Raw genomic sequence first — 13,403 nt, 5'->3', positions numbered from 1 at the left:
CTCCTCTTTCACACTCTGCACACTGAGCGAGCGCTGAATGGTCTCGTGACTTCCCATTCACAAGTACGCCGTTCTTGACGTCATGTGACCGTTTTTTATTTAAAGAGGCAAGCGGACACAAATAGAAAGCACACTCACTCGCACGGCATCTAATGTTATGCTTGTATTAAGAAGCAGAACCCTCAAACGCTGGTCAAAGTTGTAAATCCAAACAAAGGCCTGAGCCCCAACTTTAGAAATGCCAGGCAGATGTGCCGCCCGGGGCTAATATGCAGTATAAACGGATTATTTGTGCATCTGGAAAATAGTGTCTGTCGAGCCAGGAGCAAACGGTTTCCAAGGTAACTGTCGCCTCTCCGCTTGTGCTAGGGCTTCTATCAGGCGCTCCCATCTTTGTATTCAAGCTGGAACTGTCTAATGGAGATTGTAGCTGAGCTACAGCCAATGTCATTTATGTTTGTGAGCACAGTGTACAGACAGTCCTTCTTCTGATGAAAGAAAGAAAGAAAGAAAGAAAGAAAGAAAGAAAGAAAGAAAGAAAGAAAGAAAGAAAGAAAGAAAGAAAGAAAGAAAGAAAGAAAGAAAGAAAGGCCACTTTAGGCTAGTCATTGTCAATGGATCTATTTTAGTCTGAATCAAATCTTAACAGTGTTCCTCCATTTCAGCACCATGGAAAAAACGGACAGTCTCTATTTACAAGTGAATTGCTAATTCTTTAGGGATCATTCATTGCATCTTCTGCCATTCATAAAAAAGCAGCCTTCATTGAAATGTCGACTTCACTGAAGGTGCCATTATAAAACAGCTCAGTGAACATGCCCTGGGTCTCTATGACTCAATATTTTCATATTCTTGCGCGGTACGACGTGAAAATTTAATGATGCAAAATATGATGGGGGGGGGGTCACATTTCCATCTCCAAGCAACGATGTTCTCTCGTCATGAGGCTGTGCTGCATTACGCGTTACGTAACACCACCGTCACTCTTGGCCGTGCTTATGTGGTACCACAGCAAAACAATCAAAACGTTGAGTGCTACAGAAAATAAACACATGCAAACCCTCCCTCCCTCCTTCCCTCCGCCTTCTTCCTGCTTACCGTAACGCGAGGAAGTGTCGCATGGGTTTGGTGGAGGGACGAGACACAAAGCACGACTCCATCGGATGCGGCTTTGCACCTGGCGGCAACCCGTGGTCAGCCTCATCTTCGAAAACACGCTACTCCGGCTGGATGGCAAACAAGAAGAGCATAATAAGGAATCCGAGTGGCGAGGAAGCCCAGCACTCACTCGATCACGCCCGCCGGTGCTGCAGCCGTGACGGTCATGTGGATGCTTCCACCTCAACGCACTCGCTCGGCCTCTGTGGCTAATAATAGGCAGGAGAGGGAGGGAGGGAGAGGAAGAGAGAGGGGAGGGGAGGGGAGGCTGGCAAGGAGGGGGAGAGAGAGAAAGCCGTCCCATTACTAAACAGTGATCCATTTTAAAGTGCCATCAATCTCCTTCCACTGATCCTCGGTGGCCTAGAAAGAGCAACACATGCTCTTTAATCGGTCTCAGCAGGGTGCTTTGGAAATCACATGGCAGCAGATCATTGTGACATAATGCTGCACTTGCACAACAAACGCCAGTGTAATGCTTGGCAATTCTTTTTTTCTCATGATAAGTAGCATTAAAAAAAGAAAAGCACTTAGTTCTACAACTACCATCATGTGCATTATAGGCCAAAGTCTTAATTGAAAAAAATAATAATAAAAATAATAATAAAAAGAGCAATAAAGCTTCCCTCTTCGGCTGTGTAAGAAAAAAAAAAAACTTTTGGACCGACCTCTTTCAAAATCATTGCTGCAATATTAAGCCTGCACCACTAGGTGATGCTGCCACTTTATTTTTCTGCCGCTCTAAATGCTTGAAAAAGTGCCATTCCGACTAATTTTAGGTTGGAGGAAGCAAAGTGCCATTCAAACCAAATTACGCAACAAACCCGCACGAATGTTTCATATAATCCAACAGAGTTGCGATCCATATCAACTATTTCTAAACAACTGCCATCCAATCCCAGCTATTAATTGTGTATCATTATGCTTGCTACCAACTCCAATTTGATACTTATTTTTTGTTTACTGTTGTGAAAAATATCATATCACCAAGAGTTACATTTTTAATTAAATTTTATAAGTACACTCAATCTTCGCCATGGCAAGGTAGATTAGCAACCATTGTTTGGCACTCTATGCTTCATTTCCCATCTTTGATTATTTAATTAAAGGGAGCAAATTAAAAAGCCGATTGATTTTTTTGCAGAATAGTGGCAGGAAGAAAAAAATAGAACTTCAAGTTGAGGAAGAAAGAACTGGGAAATAATGTCCTGAGAAGTTAAAGAAAGAATCTTACACCATGTACTTGCATAAATAAATCACATGTAACATAAAAAATGGCAGATGACATCAAGTTGGGCCCAGTGACAGAAGCGAAAACACGATGATTCACGACCACTTGGCATAAAAATTGTGGCGTGGCATTCTATCTCTCATTGCGGACGCCCGCGGAAATCTCCCCTTAAATATTCACAAAGTGAAACGCGTGTGCTGATTTTCCACGCTTTATGTGTCATTGTGCAGTGTCAGGGTCTCCTTTACTCTTCCCCGTTGTGTAATTATTGACATCAGGCTCATGTGAACTCTGTGCCGGAGTCCACTCAGGCCGAGGTCTTGTGATGTATTCCGAGTGCCGCATATGTCTTGCTCTCTTAGATGCTCAATGGCTGCTTGCAAAGACTCCACAGCGCCTTTCTCTCTGCACGCGTACCACGTCTCGGAGGAACTGGGCTTCATTTTACCAGAGCCTATGGTTGGTATTTTTCACCACTAATATACTACATTTTGTGAAAGTAGCTTGTAAATAATAGCCGATTGGTAGTAAGTGGTGCCCGTTTGCTCTCAAGTGATTGAAGTGAAAATATACTTTTAATGTGAAATGTTGGTTTGCGAAGAGTCAAAACTGCTCACTTAGCAGTTAGAAAATGGACCGCCTAGCTTGTATGCTAGCTACTGCTATTGATTTGAAGAAATTGACCGGGGGAAGCCGCATTCTGGCATTCTGTTTGCTTTGTCTTGAACTTTATTCCGAAAGGCAACGTGTGTTTATATGTGTTTGTATAAAGCTTTTTATACAGAACATCTCAGGTCACCCAGTGGAACAACTGATTGTACCCCCTCCACCCCCCCTCGCCACATCATCTGACCTTAACTAGTCCAACATTGTCATGCAATCCCCATTGTCGTCACCAACTCCATCTTCCTGCGTTTGTTTCCAAAGCAAGAACTTCCACCTTACTACCAACCATGGATGGACATTGCCCATCAAGTCCCAGAGCTTGTTCTCGCACATGAATTGCGCTCGCATATTGAGAAGGTAAGTGGACTCCGCAAATCGACAAAGCCACTCCATCAGATTTATGGAGTGGCATGACTCAGTGGAGTATTTGTGCAGATGCCTCAACTGAGCATCCAGTTCCTGCAGAGACATAGGGAACTCCGGCTAGCCCACCTGGCCCTCGGTGTCATGACCATGGGATATGTTTGGCAGGAGGGTGAGATCGACACAGTCAAGGTATCTCTCATGGTTGAATGGTTTATTTTTTTAATTTGATATATTTTGCAACATCCCCTTGAGCCCCCTTTGGACAGGGGAGAAAAATCCTAGAGCTGCCCCTGGTTACGGGTAACACTAATGGTGGATTCAATTTTGAAATGATGTGTCTTGGTCTTATTACCCTGTTTGGTGGATGAGGTTTAAATGTTACAGCAACAAGTAGGCTGACATGCATCTCCATCCAAGATGCTGCCGCGCACTCTGGCTGTTCCATACTGGGAGCTGTCCCGACGCTTAGGCCTGCCTCCAATTCTCACCCATGCTGACGCTGTGCTAGCAAACTGGCGCAAGAAGGATCCAAAAGGGTGAAGCCAAATAACTGCTGAGCAAGTCTTTGTTGTATTGAGAAAAAAAAAAAAAAACCTCATCAATGTTCTGTTGTTCCCATTTTTTTGGCATTTCCCGTAACAGGCCGTTAGACATTGGGTGAGTGCGTTTTTAAATAGTTTTTAGAGTTGCATTCAAGAGTGTCAACTAAAGCTCGATTTGCTTCCTGCAGGAACTTGGAGCTGCTGGTCAGTATTCCCGGTGGTGAAAACGTGCGAGGCTTCTTCATCGTCACGCTAATGGTGGAGCTCGCAGCGATTCCTGCTCTGAAGGTGAAGATGTAGTCGGTGTTTGTGTTTTAAAGTCATGTTTGAATATATAAATCAATGCATTGAGACATTTCATCTTCAAGAAATACAAATTCAATTTTGGTGATTTTTAATTTATTTTTTTGCCGTATAATTTTACCATTTACATTCCAGTACAATTTCCTTTTTAATTTATAATTTGACCATTTATGTTGCAAGCATTGTGACTGTGTTTCAGAGCATTCCTAAAGTGATCAATGGTGTTAGATGTGCTGATACTAAAGGTGTGGCCCAAGCCTTGGGAGACATCAGCCAATCTATCGACAAAATGGCCAAGTGCCTCAGACTACTGCATGGTAAATCAAAAGCAGAATTATTCCTTTAGCACTTTAACCAAAGTACTGCATTTTTCTCATATAGAACATGTGGATCCTGCTGTCTTCTATGGCATTATGAGGATCTTCTTATCTGGGTACTTCAGTCTTTTGTAACATGAAATTTGAGGTAGCAGAAGTCTACACACCCCGAGTTCAAATGCCTTCTCTTTTACTCCTCTCGAGCACATTTGACCCCCCCCCCCCCTTCGGTTATTTTTTTTAATGTCAGGGGTGTGTAGACTTTTCAACTCACTATAGATGTGAACTTTTTTTTTTTTTTACATAACGCAATTTTTTATATTGTCCGTATATGGGACCTTCTTCCACAGATGGAAAGACAACCCGTGTATGCCAAAAGGTCTGGTTTACGAAGGCGTCCAAACAGAACCAATGGAGTATTCCGGAGGGAGTGCCGCGCAGAGCAGTTTACTGCACTGCTTCGACGAACTCCTGGGAGTCAAACATGAAGCTAAAAGTGGTAAGAGTAGCGTAGTATTTATTTTAGGCCCTTTTATGTGATAACGCTTTCACCTGGCAGGTGCCTTTCTAACATGCATGAGAAATTACATGTTACCTGCTCACAAGCAACTCATCCGGGACATCTCGTCGCAACCCTCCCTGAGAACGTTTGTGCAGCAAAACGCCGACGAGCAGCTAATTGAAGCCTTTCAGGAATGCGTCGCCAAATTGCTGGCTTTGCGCAACTATCACATCACCGTCGTCACTCGCTTTATCACGATCCCCGCCGCTAAAGCCCGCCAACTACGGAACCAGAGCAAGGAGGCCGAAGCGCTGGAGACCGTCAGCATGGCCCCCGTTGCGCTGGAGGAACGGGGCACCGGCGGCACCGGCATCATGAGCTTCTTAAAAACTGTGAGGAATGAAACCAGAGACACTCTGCTGCCGGCAACGAGCAAAGCCACGACGCACAATAGCTGAAGCAGTAAATCACAAGGGATTACTCAGCCTATAATTTTATATGTGATTTGTAATTAAATTTTTATTAAACATATAAACATTTCAAAATAAAGCTACAAATGTTGAGGAAAAGAAAAAAAATGAATAGTTATCATAGTTCAGAGCAGTTTTCATGTTCTAAGGCAGGGCTGTCAAACTTATTTTTGTCTTCTTGTTTTCTAGATAATACGCACAAAATGTTAGACTGGCAGGTTCTTTAAATGGTAAAATGTCACGAAAAGATGACTTTTGCCATTGTGATAGTAAGAGGCCCTTTTGCTCGGCGAGCTTCACATTTTATTTTGCCTGTAAACAAGCCTTAGCCGCATAGACATGAGTGATACCCATGATTTAGTCCAAACCATAATTCAAACCATTTCTGTTACTTTCTATTAAATTCAACCACTAACTCCTCCTCTCATTTGAAGTGTAATCCAAGAAACGCATTGTCTTGTCCCAGATCTGTGTCGCTGGATACCAGAAAACTAGCAAAATAGGTCATTACGGAAACCAAAACTTCTTGGGAGGTTATTTAAAGATTTTGTTCAAATAAAGTTTCGAGCGACCAAAGATGCTTACTATTTCATTTAGCTTTAGGAAGAAAAGGGCAAAATTGAAGGCATGTTAAATACAGGATATTAATTTCCATTCATCCATTTGTGGCTGAACAGGAACTGCTTGGAGCAGACTTTGGGGAAAAAGTAGAAATTAAATAAAAATAATTTAAATAAAAAAACAACCATTCGCACGGGACATTTATTTTGGTTATTTTCTTCCCGGTCAACACAGAGAGAGCTATTTATAGACGTGTTGCGATATCAGATATCCCTCAACCAAAATACCCCACACTGAAATATTCACACCCTGGAAACTTTCCATCTCATGAAATAATCAGCCTTTGTCACGTCTTCATTCAGCGGGCGCAGCTTTGCGCTGGCATCATCATGTTGAGGCACAATGCGGGGCTGAGATGCATCACTTAGCAAAATGGTTACCTCAACGCTCCTGTCATCCCTCAGCCCTCACAATACTTGCTGATACTGAGAGTGTGGGCAACATGAAGGGATGGATTGTGCCGTGAGTGGCTCACGCTGTGTAATCTTCACCTTTCCTGGCTCCTCTCCAGCGGTGTTTCATTACAACGACACCCAAGCGAGATGCGGCAATTAGACGTGACAATCGGGCCGTCCTGGGTGACCCAGCTTATCGTGCCCTCCACAGCCAGGCAAGGAAGAAAAAAAAAAGATCTCCAGCGAAGGGAAAATAATTCTTTACCAGTCCTGCATAATCATTCATACTGTACAAAAACACAATATGAGCAGCACGCAATTGTGCCACAGAAAAAATATCTACTTTTATCATGAAGAAATGAGACACTGAAGGTGACAACTGAAAATACAAAGAAAATAAATATTAATAAATAAAATAAATAATGTTATAAATAACTTTTTATTGCTATTGATTGTCATGTATGTCCAAAATAAATCCCACAAGGAATTGTGAAAAATACCCCCCCCCAAAAAAATGCAGAAAATGCAAAAATACGCATTAGGAACTGAGGGGAAGTTCTCATCTTACCCCTGAAATATTTTGTATAGAATTATATTTACACAGAGGTATTTTAAAATATATCTTATAGTCTTTGAAATACGTTCAAATTTCGTTCATCTGGTCGGACCCGAGCTGCAGCTATTTGATGATCTTCTGACGGAGGACTCCAGCGCTAATGAATCCTCACTTGTCCGATCTCTCCTAATACAACAATGCATTATTCCTCGACCGAACTGCGATGAGAACAAGCTCGTAGGAAATGCTTCACAACCTGAGAAAGCCTCCCCGAGGTCAGAGAGGCAAAGGTGAGCAGAAACTGACGCAGATATGGAGAGAATTGGATGCTTGTGTTTTCACATGTCACAGTTATCTGATTAGATCCTTCTTCCAGCGCCAAAGCAAATAATCTCTTTCCTTATTGCCTGACTTGGGAGGACTCCCTGACAACCGGACAGTAAACAAAGACCATCTCCAAGGATGTCTTCATTGTGTAGCCGGAGGCCGCCGGAGGCCGCCGGAGGCCGCCGGGCAGCCGCTAACTTTTCACCTCGCCGTCGCAACGCCGGCTGCTTTCAATGTAGCGCATGACACACGTAGCGCAAATGCATGTGCGTACTCGCCTTGCGCACGTCAAGCCGTTCAATTGTTTGTAACTGTTACAAAATTTCAAAAACTTTCCTGGTGATAACAGGAGTCACCCATTTTCTTGCAAAGAACTCCAACCAGCTATGAGGGTCTCCTTTTGGATAGACATATCTGTTCCTCGCTGGTTGACCACAAGATATCCTGAGGGTCTTATTTCAAAAATGGCATTTTTTTGTTTTTTTTATCGCATGCCAAGCAAAAGTGGCGCATTGGCTCACGAGAGCCATTGTCTTTGGCCCGCCCGCACGTCACCGCCGCAGCTGCGTACAGTACAGAAGGAAGGTGACTCTGGGTGGGCGTCATCTGGACTGGGTCAGGCACATTCTTAGAATTCATTTAATAGCTCACGTGACTTCAAATGTCTGTTATATAGTTTGCTAGGCAAATATCTTTTGTTCATTCATCATTCCAGGGGGCCTAAATAACAACCAGTGATTCACCCTCGGGATTTTTTTTTTTTTTTTTTTTTGCAGTTAGGATTTAAAAAGCAGACAGGACCGTTGACCTCAGAGGTTGTGGTTCCTATGGATATCGTGTTCCCGACAATTCTCTAACGTCTTGATCACCTACAGGCTGCCGTGACTCATCCTTCCTTCATTTGGACACTTTCCAGCGGAGAACCTCGAAACCGTCGGCGCATGATACGACAAAGGCATCTTTGGCCGCCCGGCCGGCATTTCCTCGCACATCACTTATGTGGTCTGTTAAAAGGCTCTTTTGTGCTGTCACCCTGCAGCAATTTTATCGCCTCCAGCCCAAAATCTCCACATGAAAGACGGCTTGAAAGGGTGGGCTCCACCAGGTGTAGGATTTCTGTTGTTGCCAGTGTTGATGGAGCAAATCGGATGATGTCAGCGACGTGGCGGCGGCGGCTGCGTAAATGCTTAAAAATCAAATCTTGATATAGTATCATGTGGAGTTTGCACGCTCTGTCAGCTTGGCATCTGATGGAGTCTTGCTCGGGGCATTCCTGTGAAGCTGCAGGGTGGAGCTGGATACACGGCCAGATTGTTGATATTGTTGAAATTGTTCTTTTCGCAAACGTTTTGATGAGTCACCAAGTGACGCTTTCATAGACTAAAAAGAAGAGCAAGATTTCATCAGACAATGGAAACAGATTTAAAGAAAATGTTTCAGGCACACAGATTTTTAATTAACAGTAGGTCAATTCATTGCGTGTTAATTTTCGCCATAGTAGAAGAATACATTTTTTGTTTATTTGTGCCTGATGTCATATGTCAAAAATACGCCATAACGCAAACTGTACTCGTGTCTCTGCGGCAGTATCACATAAAAACACAAAATACGAGCGAAAAACACTTGGAAATCCTTTGGTGAGTATTTTGTTGGAATTTTTTGGTGCCGAAACCTCCAAATTGTGCTATTTTGTGGGCATTTGGCTAACCGAAAAGTCACATTTGAAAAATATGCTCAACGCGTAAAACATTGTTTATTGTGCAACATATGTTTTTCAGTGCAAGGGAGCGTATCATTTTCAAATGTTAACATCTTTCCTTATTTGTTTTTTAGGAACAGCGAGTTAACGGAGCGACCAAATCGTTTTTGTGTCGCTATCATTTTTCATTTCTGGTTGAATAATTACCATCCCACGTTTCTGTTTCCCCGCCTACGGTACCTTCTGCGGTAACGTCACATAAAACACAAAATACCAAAGAAAATACAAAATACACTCGGGGAGCTCATCCTTTAGATTCTTCGGAACCTTTTATTAGATTTTTGAGGTATATTTTCCCAGAATATTTTGAACTTGGCGGCGGCGGTTGTTGGAGTTTTCTCCAGGGGAGCTGTGCAATATATATTATCATTATTATTATTATAGAAATCAGTCTTAAGACATGCTGGGTCAGATTCTGACATCTGAAAAAAAGAGGCAAGGAACGCAGACAAACAGTTAGCCTAGCCTTTTAGCCAAACCAGGTCCTGGTCTTTGGACTGCTGTTTAATTATGATTTGTTGTTTATCACAAGAGTTACATTTCGGACCACCCCTGTGATAAGTTGAGACAGTGTATTTATTTGATTTATTATTATTATTTATTATACTATTTATTTTAATTTTATTTGGACATAGTTTAAATGGTAAATTCGACAGTACCGTAGTATTTGTGCGACTGAAATAATGCGTGCGTCAATATTCCTATTGAGCAAAATGCTTTGTCACCTCAGCCTTGCTCAGCGGTTGTCCAAGCGACGTGAGTCAAGCACACTTTTAAATCAGATTTTGACAGCGGCCAGAAGAATACGTGACATTCAAAACGCTTTCGTCACAGGATTAGCAGAAGCCCACGAGCGTCACGGCCTTTTGTCTGAAAGGTTAGCACAACTCGGAGCAGCGCGACTGCGACTCACCGCCGTTGACGCACAACTAGCACAGCCAGGTGCAATATACACAAGTCAAGTTCCCTCCTCCACACACAGACACACACACACACACACACATGCAAATAAAAGGCCGCACGCCATGGGTACACGTGCATGCACATGCACAGACAGGTCCACATTCCCTTGGAAAGTTTCACCGTGTTGACTCCCACTTTCCCCACTTGGCTTGGTGTCACAAGCGTATTGTTCTGCCCCCCCCCCACCCCGCTTGGGCCGCTGATTGACTTCCTCCTTGCTGATTTGTTACCTTACCACACTAGGCACCGAACCATAAACATCATCATAATAGCGGGTCACATAAGAACAGTACATTTAATTGGTTAACAAAGTCAACGGGAATGAATTTGCTCTCGGATTTTCTTTACTGTAAATGTATTTATTTCAATCTGAAGCCTTCAAAACTCAATGAAGTTATCCGGAACTGCAAAATATGTGGTTTACAAATTATATTTACGCTTTGTGTGCATAAATGGATAGTCATCAGACCGTGGCGCACTTGTGGAGTACCACAGGGTTCTATCCGAGGACTACTCCTTTTCCTTATACATGATAGTAATCTATACATTTTTGTGTACTTATGGTCAGAAAAGAGTCTGCCCTAGATATCTCAAAATGGTTTAAATTACCTAGTTATCTCTCTATGTGAATACTTCGACCTTTAGTTCAATCAAAAAGTGTAAAAACATTCCAAATGTAAAGGTCAACATTTATGTGACAGTTTGTGCCGTCACTAGCCGTGTATACTGTTCTGTAATTTGGACATAATCAGGTTTATTTTTTGGTGGGGGATGAAGCTCATGAATCCGCACAGGCCCTTGCTGACTTATGTAAGAAAAAAAGGAGGGGGCGGGGCTTCCTTTCTTGAGAGCAGTTACCAAGAGATGGAATGAAAATCCCGCAATGGTCCGCTAATCCCGAACTTCCCAGTGAAAACATTGCACTTCCTCCCAGGCGAGATCCGGACTTGTTGGCATGCCGAGCGGAGGCAGGCGCAGGGTGGGCTGCCCCGGTGAGGGGGGACAAACTGGAGACAGATGGGGTCTCGCAGACGGAAGGAGCGCTCAGGTGCATCGGACTATCAAAGCGTAAGAGACGCCCACACGTTTACACGTTATTGGCGGAAATATTTTCAACACGATATGGTTGTGTTGTCTCAATGACCGATGGTTATTTCGACCTCAAGAAAAATAAAATTAAAAAATCACATTATTATTTTTGTATTGGATCTCATTTGTTCTTCTCACAGAGTGGATTGACAGGTTCTTGTGCTTCCAGAAAGCCATTCAGACGGCTGCCCCTGTTCTAACACTTGCCCTTCTCTACCCACACATGGCGCTCGCTACGCTCTGCTGTCAAGACACCGGGACCTGAAAAAGTATTCGTAAAACAAACTATTACAGTTTGTTCTGCCAAAGCATGTCCAGCAAAGCCAAAGACAACCACATTTAGATGAAGGACCTTTTACTTTGTGCCATGTAATTGGACAAAATTGAAGAAGGTAATATTGTTATTATTCACAGCGGGCTTCATGCAGGACACACAAATAACTCGCTGCCAGATGTACTTATTCAATGTTTTCACGGATGAAATTAGTTTAATAGTACCTAGACATTGTTCATTGCAAAACTCAGTGGAGCCCAAAAATATCGTTCCAGATTTTTGGGTCTCAGCCTGCGTATGCAGACGTCTTGGGACTGGGAGCCATCACCGCACAATTATTGTAGGACATACCTACAATATTTTTTCATCGTGGTTAATGATATCCATTTGTCCATTTTCTGGACCACCAATGCTACGTTTTAAAATATCCAGATTCTGTGGCTATTGTACAGATTACATGTGTGCCTGACATGATCTTTTTTTCGTATACCTGGGCGTGATTATTCGTTCAGCCGATTGACTTGAGTATTAAAAGTAAAACCTCAAAGTTTTCCACTCAACAAGAAGAAGCTTTCAATTTGAATTCAAGCCACAGCGTTTTTCAGTAAACCAGGCAACAGCTTTTCCCCAAATATTTGTTGACTCTTTTGTTTACTGCTAGGACCGATCAATGCTCGTCTTCCAACATGAACTCATTTTTCCAGTGAGGCAAAGCATCTAAATCTTAGACGACATTTTGCGCTTGTGCAGCCGCGGTCAACGACTTTGCTTCAGCTCCAATGTGATGATTTTTCCATCAACACAATTTTGCCACGTGTAGAAGACTTTTCATTTCATTCCTCTCATTGATTAGGTTCAATTTCAAACTGGAACGACGTAAATGTGAAATGTTGAACGTGCCATTAAGAATGAATAATTTGCCCGAAATTGGCGAATTTTGCGAAAACGGAAATTGGAATTTTCGCCTTCACACTAATAAAGGCAAGTAAGGTGTGCATAAGAGTACAAACCGTAACTCAGCCAAGCCCCGCCCCCAAAAACCAAGTGACATGTCTACAGGGACCAGACAACCAACCACAGCAATGGACCAATAAGTCCCAACGAAAAGCAGAAACTAAATAAGCAAACTAGCAAGACACGAGTGGCTGAAGCTGATAGGCAGACGCAAGGAACAGCGTTGATGAGAACAGGTGGAGATCAAATCCAAAACAAGCAAACACGACATGAACCCGGAACACAGGAAAACGTGACGAAACCTGAAACCAAGTTAAATCGAATCAAAGCAAAGTAAAAAACAACAACACTGAAGCCAATTATGTGTAGCCCTCAAGGGACACAGCAAAAGAGTTACAATTGCTCTTATTTACTCAAAGCAAGAAAAACACAAGGAGATGTCTACCATATTGGACCTTTTGTCAACAAAATTTCATTTCCCGGATGAATTTGCAAAACCATTTGGAGGAGCTAACCATCCGATGATGTGATGTTGTGGTAACAACAACACGCTCAAGTGTTTTCATCTTTGGGGACATGGCAGCGCATTGTGGTGAAGCTCATTCCTAATCCTGAGAGGAATATCTTCAACTTGAAAATCTGATTTATTGTGCTACTGCGAGTGGACGGGCAAAAACACATCAGCTGTAGTTATAGCAGCAGTCCATTTCTTCTTGACATCATCCAGTGAATGGCCACTTTCCCTCCCTCGCTCGTTCGTTCTCTCTCTTGGGAGACCCCGTAAAAGTCACTAAGTCATACAGCTACTGGTGCCAATTAGCTTTGAAAAGTGTGGTTGATTCCCTCCATGGTGTTTAAACAACAGCGAACACAACGTTCATAACAAATCACTCGGGCTTCAGACCAAGTT

At 42.8% G+C, this 13,403-nt stretch overlaps 2 protein-coding genes across 4 annotated transcripts in view; one reads left to right on the top strand and one right to left on the bottom strand.

Moving 5' to 3' along the window:
- The window catches only part of LOC125994376 (rho-related BTB domain-containing protein 2-like), a 28,718-nt gene that overhangs the window by 5,656 nt on the left and 9,659 nt on the right, over positions 1-13,403 (bottom strand). Inside the window, exons 1-2 of one of the 3 annotated variants that reach the window (XM_049763692.2) lie at positions 1,289-1,367; positions 1,099-1,226 (exon numbers count right to left, since the gene is read on the bottom strand). In XM_049763692.2, the coding sequence (XP_049619649.1) occupies positions 1,099-1,160 (62 nt within the window). In that variant the 5' untranslated portion in view covers positions 1,161-1,226; positions 1,289-1,367. Of the gene's footprint in view, positions 1-1,098; positions 1,368-13,403 lie in introns of those variants that run through there. The other 2 variants (XM_049763691.2, XM_049763693.2) reach the window with 2 other exon arrangements.
- ido1 (indoleamine 2,3-dioxygenase 1) lies at positions 2,660-6,297 on the top strand. Its single transcript, XM_049763698.2, has 10 exons — positions 2,660-2,848; positions 3,317-3,412; positions 3,491-3,610; positions 3,839-3,957; positions 4,064-4,078; positions 4,152-4,251; positions 4,466-4,583; positions 4,648-4,699; positions 4,934-5,082; positions 5,143-6,297. Exons 1-10 carry the CDS (start codon positions 2,735-2,737, stop codon positions 5,541-5,543), a joined length of 1,284 nt encoding a protein of 427 aa, XP_049619655.1. The 5' UTR covers positions 2,660-2,734; the 3' UTR covers positions 5,544-6,297.

The sequence above is a fragment of the Syngnathus scovelli genome, chromosome 3 (genome assembly GCF_024217435.2).
Source record: "Syngnathus scovelli strain Florida chromosome 3, RoL_Ssco_1.2, whole genome shotgun sequence".
Lineage (NCBI taxonomy): Eukaryota > Metazoa > Chordata > Actinopteri > Syngnathiformes > Syngnathidae > Syngnathus > Syngnathus scovelli.
Note: the sequence above shows the minus strand (reverse complement) of the source record. Positions and strands in the feature narration are given on the sequence as shown.

Excerpts from the sequence above, each read along its gene's own strand:
- ido1 (XM_049763698.2), top strand. The coding sequence starts at position 2,735 with ATGTCTTGCTCTCTTAGATGCTCAATGGCTGCTTGCAAAGACTCCACA. Across the intron at positions 3,413-3,490 it reads TGCGCTCGCATATTGAGAAG|ATGCCTCAACTGAGCATCCA; the intron begins GTAAGTGGACTC and ends GTATTTGTGCAG. Across the intron at positions 4,252-4,465 it reads CAGCGATTCCTGCTCTGAAG|AGCATTCCTAAAGTGATCAA; the intron begins GTGAAGATGTAG and ends ACTGTGTTTCAG.